This window comes from Lissotriton vulgaris, chromosome 5 (assembly GCF_964263255.1).
Source record: "Lissotriton vulgaris chromosome 5, aLisVul1.2, whole genome shotgun sequence".
Lineage (NCBI taxonomy): Eukaryota > Metazoa > Chordata > Amphibia > Caudata > Salamandridae > Lissotriton > Lissotriton vulgaris.
In genome coordinates this window covers 1202420063-1202437155 of record NC_141693.1, presented here as the reverse complement: position 1 = coordinate 1202437155, position 17093 = coordinate 1202420063, and the positions used below count along the sequence as shown (strand labels likewise).

The window sequence follows — 17093 nt, the reverse complement described above, 5'->3', positions numbered from 1 at the left end:
ACCGCTGGATTAGTAGTTCCTAAAAAGACCATAGACAAAATCAGGATTATTTTGGATATGAGTATACCAAATACAGCAATTGATAGGGGACAATATCCAGGATGGCGCTTGAATGATGTGATCAACAATTTGATTGGAGCAACTGTATTTTCCTAGCTAGCTCTAAGCAAAAAATAAAATCAATTTGAAATTGATTAACAGTCAAGATATATAACAGCATTCGCCACACATCTGGGACTGTTTCATTACAAAAGACTGACTTTTCAAATTTACTTAGCAGCAGAGATTTTGCAAGAGATTATGAAGAATTTAATTAGACCAGTAAAAAACTCAATGTACTACAGTGATGATATACTGGTGTTTCAGATCTGCTCCCATCTAATGAAGAGGTTACCCATTAGATCACATCCTCTCTCAAGCAGGACATTTCTAGGAAAATATGTACTAAAAGGGCCAAAGACAAGTCTGCACACTGGTCTACTTCCCAACTTTGTAAAGATGAAACAAGAAGGCCCAAAAAAATGAAAGGATCTGGAGAAAAAGCGATAGCATGAACAGCAAACAGAAATACTGGAAAAAGATCAGGTTATATCAATCCAAAATCAAAAAAGCCCAGACAGTATATTATGAGGAAAAATTAACCTGGCATCCAATTCCTCCCGGGAAATATTTCAGGTAGCAAATACTCTCCTAGAACCTTTCCCCCAAACCGAGCACGACTTTCTGTAATATCCTTGCTCTATTCTTTCAAAGGAAAATCAGTATATATATAAGGCATTCCAACTACCTACAGAAGTCCCAGCTATGGAGGAACAGACATTGATCACCCCTCAAACTCTCAGTGAGTTCCCCTACTCTAAGCCAAGAGAAATTTCTGGACTTTCTATCCAGTCCCCTCCTCCGAGTCTAGCAAAAGCCGCCGACCATATCCTTCCAGTTCTGGCAGAATTATTGTACCTTTCACTTGGTACTGGAATGGTCCAACTGCAGTGGAAACATGCAATGGTGAAAGCCCTGTTAAATAAAATACAATCTTGATCCCCATGACCTCTGGAATTATAGACCCATTTCCCTTCTGCCAGAAACAAGCAATTTTTTGGAGAAGCATGTTAATGCTTTTCTAACCAATTTCCTAGAAAGTCATGGGGTACTATATCACACACACCCCAGATTCTGCCCTCTCCATGGCATGGTGACTGCCCTTCTAGCAGTGGTGGAAAAAGCTAAAGAGCTGCTTGATCGAGGAGGCATGGCAACTGTTATCCTCCTCGATCTTAGTGCAGCGTTTGATATGGTCAAACGTATTATCCTTATCAAATGAATACACAATGTAGCCTGGCTCAATTTCTTTATTGAGGATAGATAGTGTCAGATCTTTGACGGTGGCTGCACCTCAGATACTTTCCCCCTTCAATGCAGTGTACCACAGGGCTTCTCCCTCAGCCCTATATTGTTTCATTTGTATGAGAGGCCATTAGCTGATATTATCCACTCATTTGGTGTATCAGTAGTTTCCAGCCTTGACTATAATCATTTATTCCTTTCCCTCACTGAGATTCACATTCCCCATTTGGCTTCCCCGGGCCCTTGCCTAGAGAAAGTTGCTACCTGAATGAACAACTTGTGCTTTAAATTAAATGGTAATAAAACAAACTCTTGATCCTTTGCAACAACCCAATACTTTAATGGAGCTAGGCTGGCCGAACTGCCTTGGACTCTCCCCCATGCCTAAGACTGCCATAAAGAGCCACAGAGTTTGGTTGGATGTATCCCTGAACAGTAGCTCACAAGCAACAAAGCTTGGGGAAACATGTTTTGGCATTCTCAGGATGCTTAGAAAAATTATTCATCTACTCACCCCGGCTCTCTCCAAGACACTTATAACCCATGCCCTCATAATTCCTTGTCTGGACTATGAAAACTCTCTTTACCTGGGTGGTCACACAAAGAAATTTCGCCAACTGCAGATGGTGAGGAACTCAGCCGCTTGAATTCTGCACACTATGCCTAGACACCACTGTGCCCATCAAATCCTCAAAGCTCTTCATTAGTTTCCACTTGCAGAGCGGATTAAATTCAAATCTGTCTGCTTCGCTCACAGGGCCCTCATGGAAAGAGGGCCACTGATCTCTGGATCTCTGATCTCTCCCTATCTTCTGTGAAGTACCTTGCATTCCTCTAATGCCTTTCTGGCCAAGATCCTTTTGACCAACAGATCGTGATGAGGAGGTCCATCTTTTCACTACAACGTAGCTAAATTGTGGAATACCCTTCCCACCTCCACTCAAACAGCGGTTATTCCAGAACAGCTCCCTCTGATTCTCTGTTGAGCTGCCTATGCACTAGCAGCGCCAAGATGCTTAGGGTAGCTATGCGATATACAAGTGAGAATAGAATAGAATACAGTAGAATAGAACAGAGAAGGTACTGTCTTGATGGTGCCTTCTGCTGCACAAACACTTTTTTAGACTTTTTTTCCGAGGAGTTTTCTTACTTAGCCATTTCAACTATTCAGTCAAACAGGTGATTTATTTTTATCCAAAGGTGTCTTGTTTTGATATTTGAGATTTCTAGATATTTTTACATATTAATTTATCCAATTAGCAGAAGTGGTAATTTATCATAATCAGATCATTACTTAGTTCATAAGTCAACAACCTCCTGTACTTTTCCCTCCAAGGTTGCAATTCTTTTGTTGCCTTATCATCAGGTCAAAGACATATGTCGCTATTCTGCCTGTAACCATTCGGCCATATGCCCAAACATCTTTCCAAGGATGAATCTACTCCATACAGCCAGTGGATTGCAATTCAGAAGTAGGGATGGTGCTACCAATTTAAAACTCACATTTCTCTTCCTGGGTCTGGATGCAGTCCTGCACTCACTGGTCTACTGGTATAATAGGCTCCATCTACACAATCCTCGGTAAATGGTGCACAACGTTGTACCAGTAGCCTTTACCACCTGACATTGCCAAATCATGTGCAAAAAGTGTGCAGTCCCAATATGTCATCTGGAACACCTGTCCGCCCGGGGGATGCTACATATATTTAAACAATGGATTTAGGCCCAGATCTCTGTACTGGGGTGAATGTATGACATTGTTCTGCATTCTGTCCATCAACTGTGGTTTTTGCATTTGTCACCCGAGTGGGATGTGTATGCTCAGACGTGAGTCCCATGCACTCCACACCACTGGATTTAAGCAAGCTGGGCTGAAAACTGCTGGAATGCCAGAAACCGGTCCTCAGAAGCTTGTTTCCGGTCCAGGGAAGACATGGCTTGGCAGTTCGGGCTGTACTGGTCCCATGAGGCACGGGGTAAGACTGATTTGCATATAGCCATGTCTTAACTGGGGTGGTGTGGAGTGCAAAATAACGATGGATTTAGGCCCAGATCTCTGTACTTGGGTGAATGTATGACATTGTTCTGCATTCTGACCATCAACTATAGTTTTTGCATTTGTCCCCCAGAGTGGGATGGGTATGCTCAGACGTGAGTCCCATGCACTCCACACCAATGGATTCAAGCAAGCCGGGCTGAAGACGGCTGGAATGCCAGAAACCGGTCCTCGAAAGCATGTTTCCGGTCCAGGGAAAGTATGGCTTGGCAGTTTGGGCTGGACTGTTCCCATGAGGCACAGGGTCAGACTGATTTGCATATGGCCATGTCTGAACTGGGGTGGTGTGGAGTGCAAAAAGACGATGGATTTAGGCCCAGATCTCTGTACTGGGGTGAATGTATGACATTGTTCTGCATTCTGTCCATCACCTGTGGTTTTTGCATTTGTCACCCCGAGTGGGATAGGTATGCTCGGACGTGAGTCCCATGCACTCCACACCACTGGATTCAAGCAAGCCAGGCTGAAGACAGCTGGAATGCCAGAAACCGGTCCTCGGAAGCTTGTTTCCGGTCCAGGGAAGGCAAGGCTTGGCAGTTCGGGCTGGACTGTTCCCATGAGGCACAGGGTCAGACTGATTTGCATATGGCCATGTCTGAACTGGGGTGGTGTGGAGTGCAAAAAAACGCTGGATTTAGGCCCAGATCTCTGTACTGGGGTGAATGTATGACATTGTTCTGCATTCTGTCCATCACCTGTGGTTTTTGCATTTGTCACCCCGAGTGGGATGCTATGCTCAGACGTGAGTCCCATGCACTCCACACCACTGGATTCAAGCAAGCCGGGCTGAAGACGGCTGGAATGCGAGAAACCGGTCCTTGGAAGCTTGTTTCCGGTCCAGGAAAGGCATGGCTTGGCAGTTCGGGCTGGACTGTTCCCATGAGGCACAGGGTCAGACTGATTTGCATATAGCCATGTCTGAACTGGGGTGGCAGGGTGGGCTAAAGAACGGTGATGGATTAAACCCAGATCTTTTGACTGGGTGTGAGTGTTTGATTGTTTCAGATGCTCCGTCCATCACCACCCCCTTTTGTACCGCTTTTGGCCACCATAAGTGTGGCAGGGTATGCTCAGACGTGAGTCCCTTGCTCACTTTGCCACTGGATTCAAGCAAGCCGGGCTGAAGACGGCTGGAATACCAGAAACCGGTCCCCGGAAGCTTGTTTACGGTCCAGGGAAGACATGGCTTGGCAGTTCGGGCTGGACTGTTCCCATGAGGCACAGGGTCAGACTGATTTGTATATAGCCATGTCTGAACTGGGGTCGCAGAGTGGGCTAAAGAACGGTGATGGATTAAACCCAGATCTATTGACTGGGTGTGAGTGTTTGATTGATTCAGATGCTCCGTCCATCACCACCCCCTTTTGTACCGAGGAAGCCAACATGTGCACTTCTACCCGTGAGCCTCTGAATATCTCTGTCCAGAAGGGTGTCCGGGGTACCAGACATCCTAAGTGAGGAGTTAATCTTGATAATCTCATAGAAATCTTGCTAGAACCCACCACCTACTTTACCTCATCTACCACTAACCTTCACTGCATTCTCAACAACTGCAGATTTGATGAACATGTCTGAGATTGCTGACGCGATTAATGGCCTCGACCTCAATCTTATGTTTTTGACATAACCATGACTTGCAACCTGACTTAGACCTTTTCATTCCCCACAACTAAGGTATCTTACACTTTGACAAAGAAGGCAAAATGGTCAGTGGAGTTACTGTGATTCACACATGATCTGTTTCCTTCAAATGTGTAGAAACAGAAAATTAAGACTAAATGCCCCAATAGAGAAATTAAGGCTCTGAATTATATGATTTATATCAAGGCAAACAGTCCGCTATTTCGCCATGGGGATGGAGTAATTTTCCCTGTCCCCATGACGGAGCAAACAGCCAAGGTTATAAACAACTGCCAAGCAGACTGTCATTTAAAAAAGAATTGCCAGTACCTGCCGTCACAGTGTTTCATGTCAATGCATTTTACTCTGCAACGGGTGGCTTGTCGATACATCTTCAAATGACTTATGGAGATGCTGTATCTGCTGTGTAGTCCAGTAACAACCCCATCATCATACCTTTTTATTGTGCAGTCAGACCCTTCCTTGTCCATTTCAGGATAGCATCTATTTATCAGTAAATCAAAAGGATAGCTGTAATCACAGTCTTCAGGACTCACATCTGCACAAGTATCCAATGTGATGCCTCATGTGAAAACAATGTAGACCTTTAGGCCTCCGAATCTGAGGGCGCTAAAGACAGATCAATGGAGAATCCTTTGTCTCTCTCCATAAATAGAGGGTGTTTAATCAATATCTCCTCAGCGTCTGCCACTCCTGATTTTAAAATTCTTATTTATACCTGCAGCTTAAGGTCTTCTTCATTTCTGAATGCATTTTAGTGATTGTACTGCCACCTCTTTTGTCTTTGTTCTTTCTGCCACCTTCATGAGGTGGGCCCTAAGTTGTGCCATCTCCAAGGAGAAAGAGTCAAATATTATTTCTGGCACAGATCTGGAGTCTTTCATTTCCTTTGGAAATTTGCTGCCAAAAATGCATTGGCCATCCTTGACCAACTTGAATCAGGCTGTGAGGGCTCAGGGCCTTGCAGGTTTTGGCCAGTCTTACAGTGCACAGTGTTATTGGTCTGTGAGGGTTTATACTCCCTGTTACACACTTAATTTACTGTTACTCAGGGGATCAGCTCCTGCATCTCCTAATCAAGCGCATCAATTTAAGTAAGGGATCCTACAAACATGAACAAGTCGTTGTTATGCAATACTTTCTATATGTGAGCAGTGAGCTCACCAACACAGCAGTTAGCCAGTCCTTAGAAATGCAAAAAGGATCACTGAAACAATATCGATGGCAAAAATATATAACTACAAAAATATCGAGTAAAAAATATAGAAAGCCAAAATATCGACTTCCTATCTCCAAACAGGTAAGTACAAAAATATCGAATCAAAAATATTGTTGTAAAAAATATAGTCAAAATATAAAAAAAATTAAATAGTTAAAAGTAATTTAAAATTAATGAAATAATAAATATAACTAACTTAAACATACTTAAAATACTTAAATAACATTACAATTAATAAAGAATTAATATAAATAAAAAATAATCATTTTTAATACATATATATATAAATGACAAGCAGGTGTGCAAGCAGATCTACTTCAGATGCCAGAACACTTAAAACTTTGGACCGCAGTGGCAGTGGCAATTTACAAGGAAGCGCATCTGATGAAAGCTTATTGCTGAAACACGCCATGCCAAACCTTGACCAATAAAGAAATTTTGTTTTGAATCCAGCGTGCCCCCTCGTCTATCTTATCCCCTTAAGTGCTGCTGACGGCCAACGGTCGTCAGCAGCGCTACCTCCCCAGTGCTGCGCACGACCATTGGATGTCCATTCAGCACTGGTTCCAATGGACAGCGCAGCACTGGGGAGGGATGTTTACATGCAGCTAAGGTGTTAAGGAAGAGAGACAGCCTGTGGAAATACTAGCGCGGAGCAATACCGTGAGAGGGAGGCACCTTCCGAAGTATCCGGTGTGTCACGTCTTGGTGTGGACTAGGAAGCATCTGGATCGCCCTACATCACCAGGCATTACAATTTCGCTATCAAAGATAGTCCATGACCTACATGGATAGACACCACTACTTGAGAGATGTCACGGACCTGCAATTGTCGGCGGTGTAAAGGCTGGAAGTTTGGAGACAATAACGGATACAAAACTTCGCCCAGGAACACACTGCGCATCCTTACCTGATCTCATTTGCAGCCAGTCTCAACCATGGGGAATGAAGGGAATCTGGCTGAAGGACCGCACAGCGCAGCACGTTGGTGAAAGCAAACTGCACTCTGGGAGTTGTAGTTTCATGTGGTGGATTACTGAGGCGGCTCTACCCAAATGACAAGCAGGTGTGCAAGCAGATCTATTTTAGATGCCAGAACACTTAAAACTTTGGACCGCAGTGGCAGTGGCAATTTACAAGGAAGCGTATCTGATGAGAGCTTATTGCTGAAACACGTCATGCCAAACCTTGACCAATAAAGAAATTTGTTTTGAATCCAGCGTGCCCCCTCCTCTATCTTATGGAAGAGAGACAGCCTCTGGAAATACTAGCGCGGAGCAATACAGTGAGAGGGAGGCACCTTCCGAAGTATCCGGTTTCTCATGTCTCGGTGTGGACTAGGAAGCATCTGGATCGCCCTACATCACCAGGCATTACAATTCCGCTATCAAAGATAGTCCATGACCTACATGGATAGACACCACTACTTAAGAGATGTCACGGACCTGCAATTGTCGGCGGTGTAAAGGCTGGAAGTTTGGAGACAATAACGGATACAAAACTTCGCCCAGGAACACACTGCGCATCCTTACCTGATCTCATTTGCAGCCAGCCTCAACCATGGGGAATGAAGGGAATCTGGCTGAAGGACCGCACATCGCAGCACGTTGGTGAAAGCAAACTGCACTCTGGGAGTTGTAGTTTCATGTGGTGGATTACTGAGGCGGCTCTACCCAAATGACAAGCAGGTGTGCAAGCAGATCTATTTTAGATGCCAGAACACTTAAAACTTTGGACCGCAGTGGCAGTGGCAATTTACAAGGAAGCGCATCTGATGAGAGCTTATTGCTGAAACACGTCATGCCAAACCTTGACCAATAAAGAAATTTGTTTTGAATCCAGCGTGCCCCCTCCTCTATCTTATGGAAGAGAGACAGCCTCTGGAAATACTAGCGCGGAGCAATACAGTGAGAGGGAGGCACCTTCCGAAGTATCCGGTTTCTCATGTCTCGGTGTGGACTAGGAAGCATCTGGATCGCCCTACATCACCAGGCATTACAATTCCGCTATCAAAGATAGTCCATGACCTACATGGATAGACACCACTACTTAAGAGATGTCACGGACCTGCAATTGTCGGCGGTGTAAAGGCTGGAAGTTTGGAGACAATAACGGATACAAAACTTCGCCTAGGAACACACTGCGCATCCTTACCTGATCTCATTTGCAGCTAGCCTCAACCATGGGGAATGAAGGGAATCTGGCTGAAGGACCGCACATCGCAGCACGTTGGTAAAAGCAAACTGCACTCTGGGAGTTGTAGTTTCATGTGGTGGATTACTGAGGTGGCTCCTCCCAAATGACAAGCAGGTGTGCAAGCAGATCTACTTTAGATGCCAGAAAACTTAAAACTTTGGACCGCAGTAGCAGTGGCAATTTACAAGGAAGCGCATCTGATGAAAGCTTATTGCTGAAACACGTCATGCCAAACCTTGACCAATAAAGAAATTTGTTTTGAATCCAGCGTGCCCCATCGTCTATCTCATCTTATCTCGTCTATAGTATTAATACAAAATATACAATATATTTACCATAGGATAGCGAGAGGGTTAAATTTACTATTACCACTCCAGTGAGTGCAACAGTAGAAAAAATATTGAATAGCGTAGCAGTAAAAATTACTATTCTCACTCCAGTGAGTGCAACAGTAGGGAAAGCGTTGGATAGCGGGAGGGTAAAATTTACTAGTCCCACTCCAGAGAGGGACACAGTAGGGAAAGCGTTGGATAGCATTGGGGTAAAAATTACTATTCCCACTCCAGTGAGTGCAACAGTAAGGAAAGTGTTGGATAGCGTAGGGGTAAAAATTACTATTCCCACTCCAGAGAGTGCAACAGTAGGGAAAGTGTTGGATAGCGTAGGGGTAAAAATTACTATTCCCACTCAAGTGAGTGCAAAAGTAGGGAAAGCGTTGGATAGCATAGGGGTAAAAATTACTATTCCCACTCCAGTAAGTGCAACAGTAGGGAATGTGTTGGATAGCGGGAGGGTAAAAATTACTATTCCCACTCCAGACAGTGCAACAGTAAGGAAAGCGTTGGATAGTGTAGGGGTAAAAATTACTATTCCAACTCCAGTGAGTGCAACAGTAGGGAAAACGTTGGATAGCGTAGGCATAAAATTTACTATTCCCACTCCAGTGAGTGCAACAGTAGGGAAAGCATTGGATACCGGGAAGGTAAAAAATACTATTCCCACTCCAAAGAGTGCAACAGTAGGGAAAGCGTTGGATAGCGTAGAGGTAAAAATTACCATTCCCACTCCAGAGATTTCAACAGTAGGGAAAGCGTTGGATAGCGTAGGGGTATAAATTATTATTCCCACTCCAGAGAGTGCAACAGTAAGGAAAGCGTTGGATAGCGTAGGGGTAAAAATTACTATTCCCACTCCAGTGAGTGCAACTGTAGGGAAAGCGTTGGATAGCGTAGGGGTAAAAATTACTATTCCCACTCCAGTGAGTGCAACAGTAGGGAAAGCGTTGGATAGCAGGAGGGTAAAAATTACTATTCCCACTCCAGAAAGTGCGACAGAAGGGATAGCGTTGGATAGCTGGATGGCAAAAATTACTATTCAAACTCCAGTGAGTGCAACAGTAGAGAAAGCATTGGATATCGTAGGGGTAAAAATTACTATTCCCACTCCAGTGAGTGCAACAGTAGGGAAAGCGTTGGATAGCGGGAGGGTAAAAATTACTATTCCCACTCCAGAAAGTGCAACAGTAGGGAAAGCGTTGGATAGTGTAGGGGTAAAAATTACTATTCCCACTCCAGAGAGTGCAGCAGTAGGGAAAGAGTTGGATAGCGTAGGGGTAAAAATTACTATTCCCACTCCAGAGAGTGCAACAGTAAGGAAAGCGTTGGATAGTGGGAGAGTAAAAATTACTATTCCCACTCCAGAAAGTGCAACAGTAGGGAAAGCGTTGGATAGCGTATGGGTAAAAACTACTATTCCCACGCCAGTGAGTGCAACAGTAGGGAAAGCGTTGGATAGCGTAGGAGTAAAAATAACTATTCCCACTCCAAAGAGTGCAACAGTAGGGAAAGCTTTGGATAGCGGAAGGGTAAAAATTACTATTCCAACTCCAGAGAGTGCAACAGTAGGGAAAGCGTTGGATAGCATAGGGGTAAAAATTACTATTCCCACTCCAGAGAGTGCAACAGTAAGGAAAGCGTTGGATAGCGGGAGGGTAAAAATTACTATTCCCACTCCAGAAAGTGCAAAAGTAGGGAAAGCGTTGGATAGCGTAGGGGTAAAAATTTCTATTCCCACTCAAGTGAGTGCAACATTAGGGAAGGCGTTGGATAGTGTAGGAGTAAAAATTACTATTCCCACTCCAAAGAGTGCAACAGTAGGGAAAGCGTTGGATAGCGGGAGGGTATAAATTACTATTCCAACTCCAGAGAGTGCAACAGTAGGGAAAGTGTTGGATAGCGCTGGGGTAAAAATTGCTATTCCTAATCCAGAGAGTGCAACAGTAGGGAAAGCATTGGATAGCGTAGGCATAACATTTACTTTTCCCACTCCAGTGAGTGCAACAGTAGGGAAAACATTGGATACCGAAAAGGTAAAAATTACTATTCCCACTCCGGAGAGTGAAACAGTAGGGAAAGCGTTGGATAGCGTAGAGATAAAAATTACCATTCCCACTCGGGAGAGTGCAACAGTAGGGAAAGCGTAGTATAGCATAGGGGTATAAATTACTATTCCCACTCCAAAGAGTGCAACAGTAGGGAAAGTGTTGGATAGCGTAGGGGTGAAAATTACTATTCCCACTCCATTGAGTGCAACAGTAGGAAAGCGTTGGATAGCAGGAGGGTAAAAACTCCTATTCCCACTCCAGTGAGTGCAACAGTAGGGAAAGTAAATACTTCATATATAAATAAAAATAAAATAAATATTACTACCAATTACAAATGAATTAAAATAATTAACACTTTTATATAATATATTAATTAATCAATTAAAAATACAAATACAAATTCATTAATAAAAATAATTCCCTACTAATACAAATTATTTACCAATTTACAAAAAATTAATTAACAATTAAATAATAATTAAAAAATAGATTAAAAAAAGATTTTAAAAATTGAATTACTTACAATTAAATTACTTCCCACCCTATTCCCCTATAAACCCCCAACCCACTACAGAAAATAAATTAATAAAATTAACATATTTATCAATTAATAAATTAATTACAATTAATTAACCATTATATTTTAAATTACCAATTATTTAATAATGAACAAATAATTCAAAATAATACTAATAAATAAATTAACATATTTAATTATTTATAATTAAATAACTTCCCACCCTATTCCCCTATAAACCTACAACCCGCTACAGAAATTAATTACTCAAATTAACATATTTATCAATTAATCAATTAATTAAAATTAATTACCAATTATATTTAATTACTTACCAATTAATAATTAATTAACAATTAATTCAAAATAAATACCAATAGATAAATTAACATATTTAGTTAATTATAATTAAATTAATTCCCACCCTATTCCCCTAGAAACCCACAACCTGCTACACAATTATATTAAGCAAAAATTAAATACCATAAAAAAATGTAATTAATATAAATAATAAAATAAATATTCACTTTTCAAACATATACTAACATAAAAAACACTTTAAAAATTGATATTAACTTACTTACCTCAAATTAGATATTTTTGTATTCTATATTCTGTCCATTCTATATTTTTGTAGTCTATATTCTGTCCAATCTATATTTTTGTTGTCTATATTCTGTCCATTGTATATTTTTGTTGTCTATATTCTGTCCATTCGATATTATGTCCATTCTATATTTTTGATTCCATGTTAATGCTATCCTGTTCGATATTTTTGTAGTCTATTTTCTGTCCAGTCGATATTGTGTCCATTCTATATTTTTTAATCAATATTAATGCAAATCAATATTAAAAACTCGATATTTTGAGTGTATACCATGCAATAGTCCGTGAGCCGGACATCAAACCACTTTTACCCTACATCCTGTAGGTAAGGTTCAATCAACCGCGTAGTAAATGCCAAAAAGAAAACATATGTCCACAGGCCCTAGGCTCTGCCTGGGTATTCATAGTGCTTGCTGTTCTAAGGGGCAGTGCTTCTCCACATGGCATCATTCAGTCTCTGGGGTGGTTCTCCCAGTTGTGGGTGCAATCTCCTGTTGGTGCGCTCCCTCCGCTGCAGCTCGACAGACCCCTAAGGCACCTCTTCACCAATGGGGATCCAGGAAGAGTTTCCAGGCTGGTGAGCCACAACACACCAAACCAGCAGTCAAGGCCTCTCTTCAGCTAAGAGGAGCTGCCGTAGAGTACCAACCCACGAGGTCAGTTTGCCATGGGGCGGGTTGCACAGTGGATCTGTTGCTGGTGCAGCATGATACATGAGAATGGCACCTCGCCTTTGCATGGGTGAGCCACTCTTCAGTGCTGCAGGTACTCAAAGACTTGCGTGGTGTATTCTTCCCTGCTGCTCCCTCTGAACATGGACGTCGATTCACTAAAGTAGCGGAAGTGTCATCACATGTGCTTTCAGTTTCCTTGAAATCACATGATCAATCAATCAACCAGTCTGGATTTGTGATGAGTGGCTAATCACCTGTGAGGGTATCCAGGCGCTGGCACATGACATCATGTTATCTTTAGCCCCGATGGCATGAAAGGAAGTGATGTCATTTGGCCCTCATTTAGCCACAGAAAGTAACATTTAGGAAAATGAATGTAAAACCATAAAAATAGGCCTCGAACAGACTCAGACCACAAACTTAAGAGCGCATTGCTCCCAGAAGCAGCACTCAGACAGTGGCAACACAAAGCAACACTTTGAATCAATGTGTACATAGGTGTCCCAACTCCACGGAAGGAAGTGTGACCCTAGGTTATTAGAAAGAATGGAAGGAAGGCCTGCAAAGCTAAGGAATCTTACTACCTATCTGATACCTATATGGCCACGCCCATCCTCCTAATAAAACATTATTGTTTTTGTATAATTATTCATTTGAGCCCTAAGTTTTTAATTTCCTAAATCTGTGTCTATCTTATTATTGAGTTATATATATATCCCTCAGCACATCGTGTGGGGTAAATCCTTCTTTTTGCTAAAGGACTACCTATAATAGGATATTTCAGCACAGGGAGGCTTTTGGCCTGAATATACATAAATTAAGTAGAGAAAAAAGGGTATAGATAGGGGTTCATGTGCTGCTTTAAGGCAGGTGTAGTGGGCGAGGGAATAGGAACAGAAGTACACATGTTTAAGTAAGAGGATACGTACTAGGGTATCAGAAGAGGTAGCAGTAAAAGGGCAGATGTGGGATAACTGTAACATGTTTTAGGAAGTGGTTGCAGTACTATGGTATGGGCAGTGGAAAACATGTTAGGGGATCGGCAGGAGAAGAAAGAGAAATTGTGTGGATTTTTTTAGACATGAAGGCCATTTACCAGAAATGATGAAACATTATGTGAGCTCTATTCGTGTAATGTACAAACTGAGGAAGCAGGTTGGTGGAGAAAGTTTATCCAGAACAGGTTTCCTAACCACGTAGAGGGGCTAAATTTAGGAAAGGGGAACAATTGAACACGAAGAGTTATGCAGTGTAGAGGTAGAGAAAACAAGTTGTTGAAGGGTTAGAGAGAGGGAAACCTATGAAAACTATAGCAGAGATGAAGGGAAGGTGTGTGGGCCCCACTCCCATATAAAGGAGGCAAAGGACAGATATAGGGAGGGCCCGTAGAGGGGTGCAGGGAATATCCCTCTCCCTTGTAAAAGACAAACAAGGATCTCTGTGTTCATGAAAAAAAAACTGGACTGCTTTTTTCGACATTAAGCACATTCATCAGGATGACATTGATATCCTGGGAGAGATTTTTAACAACATGAGGAAACCAGTTAGTGGAGAAAGATTCTCCGATTTCCTAAAGCCACGCTTCCATCAGAATCACGCACAACCAATCTGAACTTGGTTGGGCAATCTCCTCCATGGGCTAAGATACCCCTTTCTTTTTCCAAAAAGCCAAGGTTTTTCTGGGGTCCTGTCCTGACCTCCTGTCACCATGGCTTCACTTTGCTTCTCAGATTCTATCTTCATGTGCTTAGGTGGACATATTAAGAATCTTTAATCTCACTGACCAAATTTCCTTTTTCAGGTTGCCCTCCACTTGGATTGGAAACTTTAAAAATTACTGACTTCCAGCTCCATGCCTCGACTGTCAAACGCTATGGTCTGGGAGCCCATCGAGGAAGGCTGAACATTCAGGTAACACCTTCGACCATGTTTAATAATAGACCACTGAAAGTAAAACATGAACCCAACCTGGCACTTGCAAGGTTCATCAGCATTATTTTCTAGCCACCTCCATTCTTTGTTGTTAGATGCTGGGAGCTCCAGTACTGCAGTCAGAGGTGGAGGGTGGGAACAAGATTTATAGAGAGGGAGGTGTGCCTAAAAACCACAGACAGGCGACCTGAGCCGTAAGAGTAATCAGGTGTAGTAGCCAAAGCTGCAGAGGGACAGTGATTGGGAACAGAACCAGAAAACAGAGTGGGGATCATGGTTGGACAACTGAGCTTTAGAGGGAGGTGTGCTGTGAAAAATGGTGGGTGACTGTCGAACTGTAGCTTGATGGGAGGTTAAATCATAAGTATGTGAATGATGAGGGATCTGGGTCACTGAACCAGTTAGCATGACTTTTCCGCATTTAGCCATGTCGCCATCAGTCAATACATACATCTGGCGGCAGGTTATCCGTATTTCTTCTCCTTTGCCAGAATCTTTATTAATCAGGTCGAGTTGAGTGGTTTTTCATAATCTTTTGCTTTCTTTCATGTGGAGGGTCTCATATACATCAGATCATTGAACAAGAAGCCACAAGCGGGCCCTAACACAGACATGCAGATATACACTGTTGTTTGAGCACAAACACACACGTGCAGCCTCATAAACTGGCAAAGCCCAAAAAACACCGGTGGTAGACTGACCAACCCACACATACAAAAGGGAATGACATGGCCTATACTGCAAGCAAGTAGAGTTCAATCACATAGACATGTAGCTCCAGCTGGCACACAAGCCCATGCAAGAATCAGGACAATTAAGAAACACAGCACGAAGGAAGGTTCAGGTAAAGCAGAACCCTGTATGGCAATGAATGGGGATGTCCAGTGAGATTATTAAGGTCAGCATTCACAAGTTTCTTTTTTTTTGGAGCATTTATGTAGAGCAGGAATGCCCATGGGCATCTAGGCGCTAATACCAGAAAATCCAGTAAGGTTGCAGATGAACTGAGTATGACAATGTTAGTTGTCGAAGAGCCAGGTTTTTAGTGATTTCCTGTAGGATAGCAGCGTTGGGCTATTCTTTATGTCGGCTGGGAGCGAGTTCCATGTTTTGACCATCGCAGCAGGAAGCTTCTTCCACCCCAACAAGATTTCTTAGACCTGAGAGTTTGTAAAAGTTTGCTATGTGTGGATCTTAGGTTTCTGGACGGCCTCTACCAGATCAGATGGTTCTTCAGGTAATGAGGACTGGCCCTGTGCGGTGCCTTAAATGCTAGGCATTGGGATTTAAATTTGATCCTCTTGTCCAGTGCAAGGTTCATGTAGGGCCTGCCTGGCTGTTTATCCCATCGCACATTTCCCCATGGGCTAGAACCATTGGATGCCGGTTTTGGGAGGCTCCGCCTGGTGCTGGAGCCAGCTGTGGCATTCTCCAGCTTCCTCAGGTATTTACAGTAGCACAGTAGCTGCTTATTCAAGAGAGAAGAGAGAGAAGCGAGAGGAGGACATGGCCCATGATGGATTGAACACTTTAGTCAGGGCCACTTCTGGTTACCAATCTGGCCCGCCCCCTTCTTCACACCACACATCACACCATAGAGCACATAACACACCTTGTGAGAAGCATGGAGCTGCTCTACACACTACATTCACACTAATGCCTCTGTTGATTCATGGGAGTCAGAAATGTCCCATCACAGCAATCCATCTGCATGGCACTATTGCAAGTCAAATAAATACTCCAACACTAAGAGGCAAGGCATGCTAACTACTCCCAGAGCCTGACTGCACATATGGCCAGTGCAAAAGGCCATCCTTACAGCTTTGGTTTTTTTGCACACTGTAACTGCAAAGAGTACAATATCATCAACTTCCAGCTTTGACACTCACCCAAAAACTATGTAATTGTTTGCACATCAGCAGGAGTTGATTGTTGACACAGATCTATGCTTTACCTTATGCCCCAAATACTTCCCAGGTCCATGGTGGTATACAAATCTTGGGGGCCAAGGATAGTAAACTGATGGTAAAGACCCAAGTAGAACAGTTGTATCTCCCAGGATGAGTAATGCACCCTACTATACACAGCACCATGTCCACCCACGCCATACTACTACAGTCACTCTGAATTCTTCACTCCACCGTTCCCCAGCCTAAGATGACAGTGCTACCCCTTGAAGGCATAGTTGGTGACACCCTCTAACTATGGAATTAACAATTAACAGAAAATATACAGAAGAGTGCTTATCTGGACACAATGCAACATGTAGCCAGCCATTGCTGTGCGCCTCAAAAAAATTGTGTCCATCATTCAGATGACTGTCTTCCCATTATGTCAAACAATCAGTCTTACATTGCATGACTTGTCACCCTGGGGGGTGTCCAGGCACTGGAGTTCTGTGATCCTTGGTCAAAAAGCCATGTCTTGAGCATCTTCTGGAAGTCTTCAAGTTAAGGGATGGTTCACAGGTGGTGGTCGTTTCAGGACTTGGCAGCTAGGGTTGAGAAGGAATGACTTCCGTTGCA

At 42.9% G+C, this 17093-nt stretch overlaps 1 protein-coding gene across 1 annotated transcript in view; it reads left to right on the top strand.

Moving 5' to 3' along the window:
• CPXM2 (carboxypeptidase X, M14 family member 2) overlaps positions 1-17093 on the top strand; it is a 314235-nt gene that overhangs the window by 97625 nt on the left and 199517 nt on the right. Inside the window, exon 3 of the mRNA XM_086922996.1 lies at positions 14438-14547. Coding sequence (XP_086779122.1) covers positions 14438-14547 — 110 coding nt within the window. The remainder of the gene's footprint in view (positions 1-14437; positions 14548-17093) is intronic.